The sequence below is a fragment of the Catharus ustulatus genome, chromosome 1 (assembly GCF_009819885.2).
Source record: "Catharus ustulatus isolate bCatUst1 chromosome 1, bCatUst1.pri.v2, whole genome shotgun sequence".
Classification (NCBI taxonomy): domain Eukaryota; kingdom Metazoa; phylum Chordata; class Aves; order Passeriformes; family Turdidae; genus Catharus; species Catharus ustulatus.
Genome location: NC_046221.1, coordinates 149,911,472 through 149,929,786, shown reverse-complemented (window position 1 = coordinate 149,929,786; position 18,315 = coordinate 149,911,472). Strand labels below are relative to the sequence as shown.

General features: G+C 41.1%; 1 protein-coding gene across 7 annotated transcripts in view; it reads right to left on the bottom strand.

Annotated features, from left to right (window-relative positions):
* The window catches only part of COL14A1 (collagen type XIV alpha 1 chain), a 116,747-nt gene extending 100,874 nt beyond the window's left edge, over positions 1-15,873 (bottom strand). For all 7 annotated transcript variants that reach the window (XM_033058251.2, XM_033058270.2, XM_033058286.2 and 4 more), the window contains exons 1-5: positions 15,753-15,873; positions 12,587-12,708; positions 6,905-7,021; positions 5,701-5,844; positions 2,547-2,633 (exon numbers count right to left, since the gene is read on the bottom strand). In XM_033058251.2, the coding sequence (XP_032914142.1) occupies positions 2,547-2,633; positions 5,701-5,844; positions 6,905-7,021; positions 12,587-12,674 (436 nt within the window). In that variant the 5' untranslated portion in view covers positions 12,675-12,708; positions 15,753-15,873. The remainder of the gene's footprint in view (positions 1-2,546; positions 2,634-5,700; positions 5,845-6,904; positions 7,022-12,586; positions 12,709-15,752) is intronic.
* Positions 15,874-18,315: the final 2,442 nt, after the last annotated feature.

Sequence of the window (18,315 nt, the reverse complement as noted above, 5' to 3'; positions counted from 1 at the left end):
TGGGATTTTCTGGAATACTAATGCCAGTAAGCATCATTTTTTAACAAGTGGTGCACATGCTCACAGAAGGCACCTCTTTACAACAAAGCTTGGCATTAATAGCTGGGGAATTATGCTGCTTCACTCAAGACAAGGACAGAAGCCACAACCACTGACAACAGTAGTCTGGACAATGGTTGTTTTTAATTTGTCTTAGGGGCAAAGATGTCACCATCCATGGAAGTATTCAATAACTGAATGGATGTGGCACTCCATGAGATGTTTTTGTGAACATGGTGGTATTAGGTCAAAGATTGGACTTGACCTTGCAGGTTTTTTTCCAACCTTAATGATTTTATGATTCTAATAATTTCTTCAGTAGTGTTAACTCCTAAGATCTAACCAACTTGACCAAAGATATAAACAGACACAGACTGTATCAGGGTTGCTATTAAATCCATTAAATTTAGCCATACACTAAATGGTTATGAAACCAATTAACTGCTGGCCTGGATTCATTTGGTCATACTCAAATCATTTCCTATCAAACATCTGCAGAGGATCAAGTTATTATTCATGGTTTTGCTGTAAAATTTTGCACTTTTCTTTAATCCATTTCTTTCATACTTTTCCTTATTTCTTTGATCCAATTTCAATTTGAGTTGGAATGGTCTTTCTATATTAAACTAGGAAAGTTTTGAAACCATTACTGTCTATGTATCAGTTCTGAATTCACTTTTACCCCAGCTACACATTTTTTGCTGATGCTGTTATTTTGCTCAACATTTTCATTTGGAATCTCACTCTACTCCCACTGTAGTCATTCAGTTGCAATCTCCATCACTTTGAATAATCATCATACTGCACAAAGCAGAGAAATATGCAATAGTTAGACTAGAGGAAAAAGGTCTGTTACTTTATACTGAGTTGGAAATAGGGATAAACAACTTCAAGAGTTCGTAAAAATTAGCATAAGATTTTTGTCTTTATGATCAAGTTTGTTGATTGAGAATTTTGTAAGCTTTGCCTTAGTTTTAAATGCATCCCCCAGTTTTCTAGTAAAACCAGCAACAGTAACTATATGGCAATATCTTTTCACAAATGCTGTATGGAGATGTATTTTGTTCTGCCCTGATACAACTGAAGAAGTTCAGATGAGTAAAAAGTGGTGCAGGGATGAAGAAAGTGCCTAAACTGAAGACTTCAAAAATAAACATGAATCCTAAAAAGGGAGAGACTGCAGATCCAAGCTCCTCTTGCCAATTGTTTTTGCCCTTATGCCATGAAAAAAGCATAAATTCTCTCCTGCAGTCTGGCAGACACTCTCCTCTGTCTGTATTTAATCAACATTTTCCAAGTACAGACCCAGTTTTCCCTCCTTCCACTTTTATCACTTGTCCTTCATTAAGAAAGCAAATCACATTTTCCTTCTCAGTTCTGTCATTTCTTCCAATTCAGCCTTCCTCTAGACATGATGTAGGAAAGATCACCTGTCCACTGCCCAGCGTGCACTAGCGGGTACAACTTCTCTTTAGCGTTGCAAACCCTTGCTAACATTCTTCCAATGCACCCAATGGAATTCAAGGGTGCTTTGGTTTGAGAAATGTTGTATGGAAACAAACTTGCATAGTGTTAACAAATACAACATGACACAAAAATGTGTGGTAAGAATAAAAATTCACCGAAGAAAAACATGCATGGGCTTCAAGGAGCTTTGGGTGAGGTCTTTGATACTTGCATTGTTGGAGACAGATTCATATGGAAGGGGGAAATGGGATCCTTGAAACTGTCCAGTTTATGCACAGAGAGACTATTTAAGGTCATACCAAGCTCTTCTTGTTCTGTATACCATAAATAACTACTGAATGAAATAATTACTGCTGGGGTTACTTCATAAAGAAGATGCTATTTGAATTTTTAAAAAAACAGGAAATAGAGCTGTATATTAAGCTTGAAATAGATTTTCATCTGTACTAGACAAACTTCTCATGGCAGGCAGTATCACATTTCACTAGAAGATTGGCTCCTTGTACAGGACCAAATTAACTCCTTTTTTCCCCCCTCCCTCAAAATGTTTCAAATGTTTTCATATATACAACCTACACTAGAACAGACTTAGCAAGTTTTTACGTGGCTAATTATACACTAATATTAATTTGACTTTAGGTGGGAATTAATACTGCCAGTCTGTTTTGCAGCCAGAATAAGAAGTTATTAGATACACACACACCTGCATGATTCTTCCACTATGCAAAGTGCACCCAGTGGAGAAGTACAAGCAGCTTTTAATAATTTTAATATTATCTAAAATTATTTTTAATTATTTTCATCTATTCATGATGGCATTTAGAACTTTATAAAAAAGCAAAGAAAAGCACAGAACTAAATGCAGTACCTCTGTAGCAACCCTCCAATATTTCTGAAAATACTGGTTTTTCCCCTCTATTTAATTTAACCCTGGGAACCAGATGTAAAGTACTGACTTTTACAGAAAATCTCTACAATGGCCAAGTTAAATAAAGAAGCTGATTATTTTCAGAATATCACATAAGTCGTTATGATCTGACCTTCTGGAGCTGGTTTACTCGCATTTGTTTTTTCTGGATCCTTCACCTTGGATTTACTTGTGTCTTTTCTTCTCTCTATGTCTTTAACTGTAAAGTAAGGGGGGAAAAAAATCAATTAATCTAGAAACAATGCAGTTAGAAGCATGTAATTTTCTTCTTCCTGATGAAGTAGTTGCACATAGCATTTCAAGATATGCTTAGGTGATGAGTTACTGTGTCTGTTTTCCCTCCCCTCCACATTTAATATTTTTATGGATCTTTCCCCATTCTGTCATCATTAAAGCTCTCAAAACTGACTTTTTTCACACAGGAGAGTCCAAATAGTGACATCAGCACCTAAGCCCATGCAGACAAGATCCCACACTGGAAATACAGTCCAGAAAATTGGCAAAGCAAGCTGGGGAGAGTCCAGCATTGCAAAGTTCCTCTCCAAGTCAGTCAACACAAAAGCACATAAGCCAGCTGTTACACTGTCCTCTTCACAGAATCAGCTTCAATCCCATGCCCAAATCTGTATTCAGGGCACCAAATACTCCCAGGAGTGCAAGGCTGCTCCAGAGCTGACACTTTGACAGTTTCCTGTTCCTCAAGTGGGTGGGATACCTCCCTTACTATGTCCCAAATCTCTGACAACAGCCAAGCAGAATCCAATTTGGTTAGCAATTCCTAATATTACATTAAGAGCAAGTATTGCTCTACTAACAGTCTGAAAGGTTCTGACAAAGTCATTGCTAAAGTCACGTATTAGAAAGAAAAAGCCCTTCCAGAATTTTCATGAAATACTAATTGGTATCCACACTCCAGCTGTCTGCAGCAGCCAGGAAAAGCTTAAAACAAGGAATCTGAGAAGATCTTCCACAGAAAATCAAATTCTCCTCCAACTACACTTCTTAGTTTATATAAAATTGGATTATGACTGACATTCACCCAAGCAGGCAGTGATCCTCAGCCAGGACCAAGGACTCCCTGTGCTACATCATTCAATAAAAAACACTGGGAGGGCATGAAAGGAGGTTATCTGTCTCTTGACTATATACAACAGTGCAAATATTCTGTTGTACATTAGTGGAACCAAAGTCAAATGGATTTCACTAATTTACCCAATAGTATGTGGAATATCTGAATCAACCAGGAGTGTTCCAAGTTCCAATCCAAAATACAATCAGAAGACTAAGTTCCAAGGAAGACAACGAGCCACTGACAAACATCAGAATGTGATTTTCTCAGAATGACAACCCTTTGCAGAACCTACAGTGTTCACACTCCAGGTACAGAGGTGAAAACAAAAAACCTGAAATTTTTACTCCTTACTAAGACAGCACGTGTGACTATCACCTCTGCCTTCAGCTAACAACTGTGAAACTGATTTGAGAGAAAATTCAAGTCCACAAGCTTGCAGAGGAGTCAGCTTTTACCAAGGCAGATCTTGGTTATTAGATGGGTTACAGATAATGCCACAACAACATCAGGTCTTAGAAGTCTGGGTTTAACCCTTAACTGAACAAGATTCTGACTAAAATGAGAGGTGAAATATCAGAATAATATCAGCCAAAAAGAATGCTGCTGCTTATCCTTCTAGGAGCATTCCTTTGAGAAAAGGCCAAGAGCAAGACCAATTAGCTGTCCCCCTCTAATGCTAGTGCTATTGAGGGGCAAGTCTCCAGAGAAAACAGCATAAAAGCCTGAAAATGTTCAAAGGAGACACGTTGGTCACATCCTGACAGATTTCTGGATTTGGGAACTGTCAAAATTCTAACCACATAGGAAGAACCAAGACAGCGGTTTTACTCAAGTATTTACACAGACAAAGATTTTTATCTAGCACGTGTTTTTACATCTGCATTTTCAAAGGAGAAAAATCCCCATTGATCTTAGTTCATTAAACACTATGTATTAGAATAAGAATGTACACCTCGCTACATAAAGACAAATACTCTTTTGACAATAAAATTTTATTGTAAGTTTGGGAATTCTTAGTACATCAGTTATAACTCCACAGCATTAAAACCATACTTCCAATGCACTAAACCAGATGATATTCTCAAAGCTCTTTATATATTTGACCTTTTCTCATCTCAAGAATTAGTGGCCACATGTCAGAGAACAGGGGAAATAAACCTATAATACAGGAGAGCAAAAAAAGAATTTGTATATATGATGTATCTGGTTTTACTCATGAAAGGCATCGTGTTTTTAAATGAAACTCCAGCAATAAGTGCAGCAAAGAGAGTATACTAAATAGAACACAAACCCCATATACTTAAGTCAAGTTGCCAGCTCTACTTTTTGTAAATGCCATTTCAAAACCAGCTACACCTAATATTATAGAATTTGCTGTAACTTTCTGTGGGCTTCTCTTTATTGCTAAAGTAAACTGTGGTATTGTGGGTTTCCTAACCAGCACAGAACTTAAGGTGGTAAACACACAGTTGCAGTGATGAAAAGCTAAAAGGACTTGGATACACACCACATCAAGTACTCAGCATATTTTATCCTGTGCTGGTTTTAAGAGAAAGGTAATTTAGGAGAGACAGTGAGAAAAATATTGTGTCAGAGAATTCATTAGGCTTTCAACTGTACACCTACTCTGCCACATTATCAACCAAATCTCCACCAATCATATTTAATATGCTTAACATGAATATCAAGATAAATCAGATAAGATGTGTATCTATCATTATGATCTAGACATTAAGAGTATGTCTTGATCATATAAAAATTTAATTTTTAAAACATATTTGAACACTGTAGACCATTAAGAAATCAGCCTGTCATACTGCTGAACTAGCATTTAGTTGCCAGTTGTCACAGCTATAACTTTTTTTAATAAAAAAGAAAAATTTTGAGTATCAGAATATAACACTTTCTACTCACTGAAGATTCTTGCCATGAAATACCAGCTAATTTCCTAATGAAATGAGGAAGAAAGGGATGCCAACCCAATGGAATCAAAGCCCAGTGCAAGCATAGACCGTGCAAGCAATTCAGGCCTCCACCTGTACATACACCAGTCAAAATACATGGCTTTGATTTTCCTTCCACTACAGAAAAAGCTTTTTTCCATCATTCCCCTTTGTGCAAGTCTTGTTACCATTTCAGAAGTTACATGAAATATCTGATACATTCTGTATGTCAGCCATAAAGAGACACCTACTTCTGAACTGGCCTTGTGCTGGCTTGCTCTCCTTGTCTTCACTGAATGCAATGATCTGAAGGGCATAATTTTGGTCTGGAATGAGACCTTGAATAATTGCTTTGGTTGCAGTGTTTTGAAGAATTAATTGATTTGTTTTTCCACCTATAGGAGAAAAGAGAAAAATCCAACAAATACATTACTTTGTTTGCTTTTCTTCTAGCACAGTAAACATAATGATTCAAAAATACCTGAAGCTCTATCATGACCTGAGCATTCCCACTTTTTCCACTTTTGGGACTACTCATACAGCCAGGCCAGAGAACATCCCAGAAAAGAAACAAGATAAGCACTCAAACCAGTTTTCTTAAACAGAAACATTCTTAAGATCAGCATTTGTATCTGGGCCTCATGAAACAGCCATGGTGTCCAGCAGAATCATTAAAAAAAAAAACATTTCACAAAAATCTGTTAAGTGGTAACATAATACCTGCAGGCTTTCACTCTGTGATTGGTTGCCAGTTCTGGTCCTACTGTACCCACATCACCTCTGAATTATCACTTTGCCAACTTTCTTTAGACAAAGAAATTCTCATGTATAAATACAAATACTAAACATTTCTATGTCCATTTACTTATAGAGATTGCATGCCAATATATACAAAGCTATATTTTAGCTGTATGTTAAAACTGTATGTTTCCATATCTAAATTTAATTTTAAATGTACAGAAGTAGGACCTTTATAGCTTTATACACCCACTCTGTTGTCTATCTTTTCAATGTTTCATACAAAAAACTTTTAAAGATTGTTTGGATTTTTTTTATTTCTTTTTGAACTTTTCAGGAGAGCTCACTAAGAGATAAGGGACAAGGAGATCCACCTTAAAGGTTGACTGAATTAGAATTCCAGTGCTCTCCCTTGAACACTTCCTAGACTTCCTTACACCCCACTGGAACAACGGTAAGGACAGGTGGTCAGTGACAATTCCCAAAGACTACACGTGAAGCATAACTAGCATTGACCCACTTCTGCAACCTAAAGCATTTTCTGTGCCTGACCACACCCTACTGAAATCAATCTCTCTTCTGTTGATCAGCCAGTTCTTCATATCCAAAGCTCGGTCACAACTTCTTCATTGTGAAGGATAATACTAAACTCTGAAAAGCTTTTATGCCTTAGGAAGACAGTTCTTTCACCTTAAAAGAGAACATACAGACTTTTACCTGAACTTGGAGTGACAAGAAGTTTATATCCAGTGAACTGCCCTTTGGGGGCTTTCCAAGAGATCTGTACACTGTCAGGACTCACTACATTATATCTTAGTCTTGTTGGTGGGGACACTGAAAGTTTGGAAAGAAAACAACACTTTAAATTCAAATAAAGACTAATCAATTTTAAACAAAAATAAACACATCTAGGAAGAAGACAACACAATTTTAATGGTAAAGGATGCAAGTTATTTTAAATGTCACATACATCAGTTTATTAGTTTGTAAAATGACATCCCCAAGTAAACTACTTCCCTCAGACAGACCTTTTGTTTATCTCTTTACAAAACAAACTAAACAACCTAACAACAGAGGACAGAAAGACAAACAATGTTAGATGTTAAGACACTAGTTTAGCAGGCAAAGCTGGTAATAAAAATGCTCTTTGTTAATATATGGGAATTAAAATTGCTCTCTTGCTTACACTGAAAATGCATGACCTATACTCCTTGACCTCTCATAACTGTGGGCACTTCCCCACAATTAATGTCATCCAGGGCCAAATTTTCAAATCCTTGTGAGGAGAGAATAACCAAGAGAAAAGACAGGCATGCACAAGGCAAAGGGAACAGCAGCTGCCTAATTTGCAAATCTGGCTTAAGCAGCTGCAAACACTGCTTCAGTCTCATCAAGACTAGCAGGCATGCATAGGCAAGTCAAGACTTAGACAGGGGCAATCTGGATGGTAAGTAAAATTTGGCTTCTGTTTATATTGTGCCATCACCAAGGTTTCAAATTGAAGGTGAAATGAATAAAAGAATGAAATGATTGAACAAGAAGCCATATATCAGTGAAGCAACCCACACAAGAACAAATGGAAAAACTGCCCCATGTTGTTACCATAACATCAGCAACTTGGTATCTCTGCACATAAACTAGTTTTTCAGTTTTGCATCCCACTGCTCGGTCAAACTCCACTGATACTGGACCATACTCTGCAAAACCTTTCCACTCTGCTTTGGGACACACATCCCTTCTTCACTGCAGAACTGCAGCAGAGCAGTTGGCAGTGCAGCCTGGAGTATCCAAGGCTGTCAATAACGGGAAATCTTCACACATTTGAATAGAATTTGGTTTGCAGAGAACAAACTGATCTCTACAGGGAAAGGCAGCCAGGGAAGACACCCAGGGGCTGAACAACAGAAGAGCCAGAAAACCTTTGACACCTCCAACCTTACTCCTCCTCTTCCCATTGTCTCCACAGCCCCCTCAACAGTGGCCTTCATTTTCCAAACCTTTGGTGCCTTTGCCACTACATCCTTAAGGTTTCTGTTAGTAGGCCTAAGAAATCAGGAAAATTAATCTGAAGCAGGCAAGTGGCAATCTCTTTTCCCCAAGGCTAAGATTGTTCTTAATTGACTAGGCTTGTGCCTGCAGTCTGTTGGTCCTTTAGATATAATAAACCAACAGTCTCATGATATTTCTGAGATTTAAGGATTACAGCACATGGAGCATCTGAGTCAACAGGCAGAATGTGCTGGCCAACAATCTCTGACCTCTCCATTCGACCTGCTACAGCCAATGCAGCTCTGGCATCAGCAGCAGCCAAAGACCTGTCCTGAGCCAGTAACTTTTTCCTACATGCTACTTTTTCCAGCAGCCTGGGGGAAGAAAGAAGAAAAAAGGTAGGTTGTAGTTTTCTGAGATTTGGAGGTGTGTGCTTTTTCATGTCATCTACTATTAAATACATTTTAGATCTTAGAAGTAAGAATCTGGAGGTTTAATACAAGAGATATATTCCCTTGCATCCAAGCTCTCATTCCCTAAGTGGCAGTTTTATCAGACCAAGAGCAGGTTCTGCAGTTCTCTTCCTTGAAGGACTTTACACCAGGACAAAGAAAAGAGTACATAAGTACCAGGAACAGCTTCACAACACCTATGTATTCTCAAAGACCTCAGAGAACAAGCTCAAGAAGAGAGGCAAGGGGGCAGAAACAGCAAGGAGCACATGAACTCCACACACTCAAAGCTGCTCTAATTCACAGCACTGGGCTCAGTCCCAACCCATGCATTTCCTTAGTTGCTGGACACAATCTTGTCAGACCTCATCTTCAGTCTGCCTGTCACCTCCCTGAAGTTTAGAAAGAAAGAGGCTGCAAGCAAGATCATGCGCAGGAATCGCTGCAAATACAACATCAGTTATTTGAAAATTTGGCCCTTGTACAGCAAAATGTTTTGCTAGGCAGGTTTCTGCAAGAACATTCAGCGTGCTATAATTGTAAAAACATGACAGAGACTATGGCAAAAAGGTTTTAAAGCCAAGCAGACTGTAATTATGAATTACAGCATTTAATTCATTCTCAAGATTCATTGTGTCTTTGAGCTATACATAAATCACAATAAATTTGGGCTGAATGAACAAGAGTGACAAATCATAGAAGTTCACAAAAATACAATTCCTTTTGTTATTTTGCTTCAGGAATAGAAAATAAATTTTTAAATAATGGCTGTATGCAAGCGTGAAAATGTGGCAGATTTTACTGAGATTAAATTGTAAATTTGTATGAGGATTAAGAAGCAGAGCAGAGAGCAATGAAATAACATCAAGGACTGACAAAAAAACAACCCAATCAGGTCTTAGAATTTCAGAGTTCACTTTCTCTGCCATCTTCTTCCTTTCTTGTCATTTCTTTCCATTCTACTTCCAACTTGACAGTTTATGAAATCACCTTCTAACAAAGAAGCATAGTTCTGGCCTAACTGCTATTAGCCATCACCCAAACAGGTACATTATATGAGCCCCTAAAAACAATCACAGATCTTACAAGCAAAGAAGGACACAATCACCAGAAGGTTTTTTTGTATACTACAGAGTTACAATGTGAAAGACTAGAAAAGTTGTGCCAGATTAGTCTTTACATAACTGGTCAATTTTCATTGGGTACTTTTTGTATCAAAGGCAGCGGTGCAACAGAAGGGACATTCCCCCGCAGCAATAAACCACACAAAAGAAAATAATTATTCATTAGGCAGATAATGAACTGTCTTAGTTGTGCAAAGACTAACATTCTGGCATAGAAAAGTACATATAACTAAGGAAGTTAAAAATCTAGCACTCGAACAGACAACAAAATATTGATGGGAATTACTACGCATTCACCAACCTGAAGAGGATATCTTTATTTCTTTGGACCTTTATTGCCTGTGGAACAAAATCTCACTTCTTGCAGAAAGGGAAAAAAATTAATCCAAACTGAGTCAGTTAACTGATAAAAATCAGTAGCTAGATCTCTTTAAGTGGTTTTACAGGAATGCAAAAAGAGAATGGTTGTCAGCAACATTAGAGCAGTCACCCAAAAGAAAACTGACAAGTTCAAGGCTTTGGTTTATGCCACCAGGTAAATTAGCACTCCAAACACATAACTCTTACTTTCAACTCTTACTGAAAACAAAAAATACAATAAATTGCTTATGGACAATTCAGCAAGACATCCAACAGTCTAAGTTTGGATATTAACTAAATATTGTGGTTTTCAATTTACTGTTGTCATAATAATTGAACAAGTTAATATGTACTGCAATTACTTCACAATTACAGTAGTAACACATGAAAATCATTGCTACACAGAAAAGTTTCCATCTTTAAATACAGAAAAAATCTCAAAGCATGTTATTTAATGAAAAATTCTCAAGTGTTTTTATTGCCCAGTGCTATTTTCATGTACTATATAACATAAATAGAAAAAGCTGTTATTTATACATTATATTGAATGGGGAAGAAATAGCAGTGCTAAAAATAATTGTTGTTGAGTGAAAACCAAACAGCATTATGTGGTTTATAAGGCAGTAGGGGAAAAAACTGAGATAGAACCACATAGCTCCTCTGAAGGGATAATTTGTAGCTTCAGGCATGTTGGCTTCAGTCTCACAAACACATTCTCCTTTCCAAGAAGTCACATTACACACCTTTACTTGAGCATCTTTGCCAAAGGAAGGAAGCACAAGCTGGAACTAATGCCAGCTCTTCCTACACCTTGGCAGAGTGTACAGTTGATTAAAACCGACAAATAAACTGCATTAAATTGTAAATAGTTGGCCAGCTGCATGAAGAGCTTACTTCAAGAGATGGCAACCTTGAGAAAAGAAAGAATTTGAGAAACATCTTATTACTTTTAGTGTACCAAGAAATGTTTTTTTTGTGAACATGAAACAGATTTCATCTCACTGAATTCAATAGAATAACAGTCATGTTGGGCTAAGGCAATGATCCACTTAGCTTAATATCACACTGCTGACAGCATTCCATAGCTGATGCTTGCTGAAAGAGTCTAAGAACAAGGGAAGTATTGTTCTTTATTCATCAAGTACACCAACTCTAGCTTCTGCTAGTCTGATTACTGGGGAAAAAAAAAAAAAAAAACAACCCTCTCTGACCTTCATTTCATTGTATTGGTATTAAAGGGAGAAAACTTTCCAACTATAACTGACTGAATCAAAGTTGAAAAAAGGCAAATAGTAATAAAGTTTTCCAAGATCAAGGAATTTCACAAAACTTTCTGGAGGTAGATCTCAATCTCCAGTCCTGTTTTGCAAATCTTAACCATATGTATTAGGACTGAAATACAGAGAAAAGACTAACCATATGCTTTGCTTTATTGGCTCATTAAGTCACAAACATTCTGGACCTAATTTCTGACCAGAATGATGCACTGAACATTGGGAACATACATTTCTTGATTCACCTCACATCGCCAACATCGAATATGACTGCTTACACGTGTCCCTAAATTCAGGGAGAAGCCTGTAAAATGTTCACAGGTTCCCAGACACCCAAGATGGTGTGCTTCCCCAGCCCTCGAGTGCCACACAGACCAGACAACACTGCTGCTTGCATTATCAGGATTTTGAAAGCCTCACACTGCCAATAGTCTCCAAATGCGCTCATGAATAACACATTATACAAAACGCTTTAAAAGACCCCAGGATCCAATTCTACTCCCAGTTATGCCCATGCAATCTCATATCAAAGGGATTACAGAAATCTAAAGTTGACAGAAATGCCTTTCTTTAGAAATCATAAAAACTCATTGGTATTCTTCCTCCCTCCTTCCCCAAGCAATAGGATACATTTTCTCTAGCAGTCAAGCCACTATCAATACAATCCAACAAGTATGTGAGCCTAACAACCCCAGCAGTATCCTTTAATACCCACAAGGGAGATTTTCATTTTAAAAGCTGTAGAAGTAGTCCGTGACATTTAACAGATCTGTGCAATATGGAATGATGCAAGCACTACAACAGCTAGTGTTCCAAAAGAGAAAAAAATACATATTCCATAAAAGCTTCACATCATAGCTGATCCTTCAAACTTACTTGATTGTATAGAGGACAATAAGAACGATTTCTGATACATACTTTCATGTAAATAGCAGTAAAAACATGTTGTTTATAACTCATTTTGAGATACATGAATTTGCACAAATATTTATGCTATTTGTGATACTGGGTTCAAAGAGCATACATGAACATAGAATTCTACTCCCACCTGCTCCCCGAGCTCAGCAGCAAAATCGCTGCTTCTTCTCAGTATTATTGGATTCACATCCTACTAAGGAGGAAGCAACACTTGCATTTGGAAAAAAAGGTCTACTTCTGCACATCAGAGTGAAAAGCTCCATCCTCTTATTCATGACTTACCTTGGCCCTGGACATCACTGATGAAAAAAGCTGTGACAGCTAGAAAACCCAAGACAAAACAGTTCCTTATCTCGTGTCGACAAACCATCTTCTTCCCCTCAATACACACAGTATCAGCAGGTCTGAAAGCACATGGAACAAAAAGACTTACTAAACAGGCAAAGAGAAGGCATCCACTTTAATGAAAATTGTGGGGAAAATCTGGATTTGATTAAAACAAACAAAAAAACCCAAGCAAACAAACAAACAACAAGGAATTTACCACAGATATCAGTGGAGACATTTTCCTGGTAGCAGTTTTATGACTAAAGCACATTTTACCTGAAATGGACAAAGAACCCCACTTGGGCTACTCAACAGTTTTGAAAACTTGGCCCACGTAAAAAGAAAGTGTCTATTCTCTGCCAATCATACACAAGCATTGGAAATAAAGTATGCTATAGATAATAAAGTATAACATGCATTCCTATACAATCCAATTTTCTAAGAACCTTACCAAGATATCTGTGGCAAAGAACTCTGAAGCTTTTTTAAAAAGGCAGAACTTTGTTCTGAAGGAACTCACATCCTTTTTCCATTTTCCTTTTTCTACTTTATTCAGCTTATCCTGTGCTCTCTGTTGTACTATCTGCACCTACAGCAGGTAATATCACGGCCAAAACCATTGACACTAACTTAACCAGGTAGTCCCAGGTGAACTGGCTGTGTTAGAGGAAACAATTCTGGTGCTAAAGAGCAAGTTTCAGAGTGGTTAGTTTACCTGACCACAGAAGTTAACTTAAAAATAGTACCAACCTCAAGATACATCAACATGTGCCTAGCACAGTACTTAGAAAAATTTCTTTCATACAACTTTACTGCACCAGTTTTAGTCGTTTTCTGGGCCAATAAGATGTTTTTCTGTCCTCTCCTGTTAAAATTCTACAGGAGTAACAAATTAAGATAATTCATAGTAGATTTCTTGCTGTCAGCAAAGAGCATTCAAAGGCTTACTTGGGTAAATTTTGGTTTGTGTACTTCTGTTTTGCAGGTTTCTCCCATTTACCTCTTCTGCCATTTTATCAAATATTCCTTACATCCCATCACTGTATTAGCCTTCCATGTTTCCCTTGTCTTGAAGGCACATAGCAAGTGGTTCATCCACTATCTAATATAAAAAGCAGACTGAAGTACCCCAATCATTAGTAAACAGAGGAGGATAAGACCTACATCCCCTTCTCTCTGAGTATTTGCAACCTGCTATAGTTGCAACCAGGACTTGGTGGGCCTATTGTCTCAAATCACAGTCATGAATACTTGATACAACTCCAATGCTTGATAGGGGGATTAGGCTTTGTAAACTCCATCTCCACAGGAAGTTATCAAAGTTTTAACCAAATTATGAACAAATTTCACATTACTTAAACATATATTTTGAATCCATCTCTCAAGACCAAGATCCCAAATCAAAGGTGTGCACCAGGAACTTATATATTGCTACGCAGAGTTCTTCACCCCATCCTCCATACAGAATTCAGAAACCTGTGCAGAGTTTCCAGGTTTCCTACTACATGAACCAAAGTGTCAAACACCCAAGGATCACAGTCAGCAGACAGCTGCCAGTGACAGGCAACAGGACGAACCAAGAATATCTCAAAACAGGCTGAAATCCACCTCTTGTGTATCTCATGTTGGGTACTGATGCTTCTCCCCTCACTTAGGATCAAGTAAATACAGATTCTTCAAACAACAGCAAACTACTCATTCTCCCAGGCAGTTACCACTGATGATGTATAGATTGCCTCCCATAATAACCCAGACATTAAAATATTCATTCAGTGGTGGTTGAATTCCCCATCTGCTACATTTGATATAAATCTTCCTCCAAAGCAAGAGATATAAATACTAACGGACCCATAATTGTGCGTTAGAAACATTCTCTACAGCTGCCATTAGAGAAAAGCCAGAGAAATTAGATTTATTGGAATAGACACAACTGGCAATGGATCAGCTACACGCTGATCTGCAATGATCCGCATGTCAGGGTTCACCTAACCACGAAAGGAAACCCCCGTCTGCAGCCACCTTGTGGTTGACATCCTCTGAGACTTACAAAAAATACTCTATTCCTTCTGCTTTTTATGTATTTCATCTTTTAGTAAGTATGTGGTAAATGAGTTATCTGCCAGACTAGCGCTAGGAGCGGGTACCAAGCAAGCCAACAACCCTGCCATGAGGCGAGGTCCGCTCCCCGCAGCATCTCTCCCAGCCGTGTTCCAGGACACCTTCTCCCGAGGGAAGGACGCGCCCTCGGCAGCGCCCAGCGGGACAATCGCGGCTCCGCAGGGCCCCGGCTCGGCGCACCCAGCCCGGGGCAGGAGGCTGAGCCGCCCCCGCGCAGCCCAGGCGCGGTCCCGGGACGGGCAGGGCAGTCGGGGCTTTTCCCCTCTCTCCGTGTCTCGTTGCGGAGCGGCCGCGCTGCCCGGGAACACTCTCGTGTTCCTCGGGCCGATGTCCGGCCGGGCAGAGCCGGAGCAGACGAGCCCCAGCCCCGCAGAGGGACGCGGCGGGGGGACCGGGACCTCGCCTCTCCACAGCCCGGCCCCAGCCCGGCCAGGGCCCCGCGGCTCACAGGCTCCACTCCTGAGCCCCGACTCCTCTGCAGGGACTCCCCGCCACCAGCACCCCCCGTGTGAAAGCGGGTGCTCCCCGGGTTAAGGCAGGAACAGCGGGGAGCTCTGACTCCGCCGAGCTGAGGCAGGAATGGCCCCGGGAGAGCCAGGGGCTGCGGGCGGGGAGCGGGGACGCGCTCGCCATCCCGGGCAGCCCCGCCAAGAAAGCGCCGAGCGGGGCCGGGCGGAGCGACTGCCCCGGCACGGCGCGGCACCGAGCGGGCGAGGGAGGAGGCACCGCCGGCAGCCAGAGCCTCCGCCACACCAACAGCGGCAGTGATCGGGGTTTGGTTGCTATCAGCTATAAAACCCCCTCTGCAGGGGGTTTTCTAAAGGGATTTCCCCGTCCCAGCCTGAGCTCGCCACCTTCCACTCCCCCATCTCCTCCTCCCTCGCCCCATTCTCCCTCCGGGGCTCCGGTCCTGTCGCCGCGGAGGTGGCCGGGCAGGTGGATGGGAAGCGCTCCGGTCATGCCTCGCCCCTGTCCTGGAGGGGGAAGCGCAGCGCACACCGACCTGTGCGGGCATCAGCCGGGAGCGGCCGGCGGGCAGCGGCCGCTCCTTCTCACGGGGGGCTGCTGGTGCTGAGCCGGCTGCAGGAGAGCCGCTTCCCTCCCCGCTGGCTGCTCCGCATCTGATAAGGCGAAAGGGTAGAGAAAGGAGGCGGGCAATTATAGAGCAGAAGGTGGAAAGAAGGGGAGGGGGGAGGGAAGAGACATAAACGATGCCTGAGATCCCACCCTCCGCCCCCGAGCCCGACCCCCGCGGCGGGGCGCGCCCAGGTGCGCGGGAGGCAGGGCCGGGGAGCGCGGGCAGCGTTCCACGGGCAGGTGCTGGGCTTGCCAGCATCCCGGTCTGCTGGGTTTGCTATATGTTCACTCATTTGCCTCTCTCCAAAGTCCCTTAGTCACTTCGTTTAGTAGTGATTTAGAAGCTGCCTGCTCCGCAGTACGGCTTGGAATGCAAGTATTCCTCACGCCAGCTATTGAGATGTGTGGATTAGTGTGACTCATTGGGGAAATATTTACATAAAAGTGTTCCAACACTTTTCGGGCTTAGTGTAAACCTTGATTAAAAGTGTTGTAGTACATAATTACATTTTTTGCCATATGGACAGACACTGCAATGGTACCTGGAATTGTAGAATCTATATTCTGTATTTCCATAGAAATATGAGTTGCCCTGTGGTATATCCTACAGAATTCACAATTAAGGCTACTATTCTGTAAGCCCTGAAAATTTAAGAGGTGAATGAAAATATTCATTACAACATGCCTGGTCATCTGAATAAAATCACAAATGAAATCACTGAAGTATTGAAGTTAAGAATCAGTCATAGTGATACAGAGATGTGCATACTTTCTTAATGTAAATAGGAGCCCCTTCTAGGGAAGGAGAAGGCAGTGAGTCACAGGGAGATGACTAAGTGTAAAGCAGGACTTTCTGTTGCTGAGTAGGATTCCCAGTCCTGCAGATTCTTGTCCAAATTCATAGTGCATGGATGTCTTTCCATGTTAAACTGCAGAAGGGTTTGAGCTTTGAAGAAACCCTTTAAGTCCAGTTGTTTTCTATAGCAAAGGTTCAAAAGCATTCCTAGATCTAAAAAGCATCGACCAGATTCCTAGATGTTGTCACCTGCCGTTACTGTACTGCACTGCCAGCTGTGTGCTGCAGCCAACACACATACCAGTCAAGAAGAGTAGCTTGCGAGATAACAGCTCCTCTTAAGCAAGAAGATGTTCAGCTCATTGATGCTAAATATCATACAGTTTGTACCTCTTTTGGTCCCTAATTTATGTATTTAGCTAAACAGCAATACCCAGAAGAACAAGAAACAACCCATAGAATCATAGAATTATAGAATATGCTGAGTTGGAAGGGGCCCATCAGGATCATCAAGTCCATCTCCTGGCCCTGTGCAGGACTCTTCAAGTCTCATACCATGTGCCCAGGAGCATTGTCCAAATGCTTCTTCAACTTTGTCAGACTTGGTGCTGTGATGACTTCCCTGGGGTGCCTGTTCCAGTGCCCAAACACCCTCCTGTTAAAAAAACTTTTCCTGGCATCCAACTTACACCTCTCCTGACTCAACTTCAGGCCATTCCCTTGATTCCTGTCATGAGAGTGAAAACATCATTACTTGACCTTCCACGTATCCTCACAAGGAAGTTGTAACTGCAATGAGGTTTCCCCTCTGTCTCCTTTTCTCCAGACAGAACAAATCAAGTGACCTCAACTGCTCCTCATATGGCTTTGATGCCTTAAAGCATCAGCTTCCCCTCCAGACCCTTCACCACCCTCATGGCCCTCTTTTATTACTGTCTCATAGTTTAATACCTTTTTTGTACTGTGGTGACCAATACTGCCCCCAGAACTCGAGGTGGGGCCACCCCATTGCAGAACAGAGCAGGACAATCCCCTCCCTTGCCTGGCTGTGATGCTGGGCCTGATGTCCCCAGGACAATGTTGGCCCTGCTGGCTGACAGGGCACTGCCAAGTCAGGTTCAGCTTGCCATGGACCAGGACCCCCAGGTCCCTTTCCATGGCACTGCTCTCCAGCCTCTCATTCCCCAGTCTATACAAACAGCCAGGGCTGCCCCATCCCAGGTGCAGAATCCAGCACTTGCCCTTGTTAACCTTCATAGCTGCTGACTTCCCAGTCCTTAAATTTGTTGAGGTCTCTCTGCAGGGCCTCTCTGCCCTCAAGAGAATCTGCAGCTCCTCCCAGTTCAGTGTCTTCAGCAAACTTATTTAGTATTCCCTTGAGTCCTGCATGCAGGTCATTAATGAGGATGTTGAAGAGCACAGGCCCAAGGATGGCCCCACGGAACCTCACTAATTACAGGTCACCAGTCTTATGTCACCCCATTCACCATAGCTCTTTTTGCCTGACCTGTGAGCCAGTTGCCTGCCTACCACATAACTCAGTTATCCAGCTGTGTGCTGGACAACTCAGATTCTGTGAGAAACAGGATCAAAGCTTAGATGAAGTTCAAAAAGATTACATTTAGTGACTTCCCTTGATGGATCAGTCTATTTGCAGTGCCCCTGAGGACTCGGTAAATGTAGAGAGGTAAAT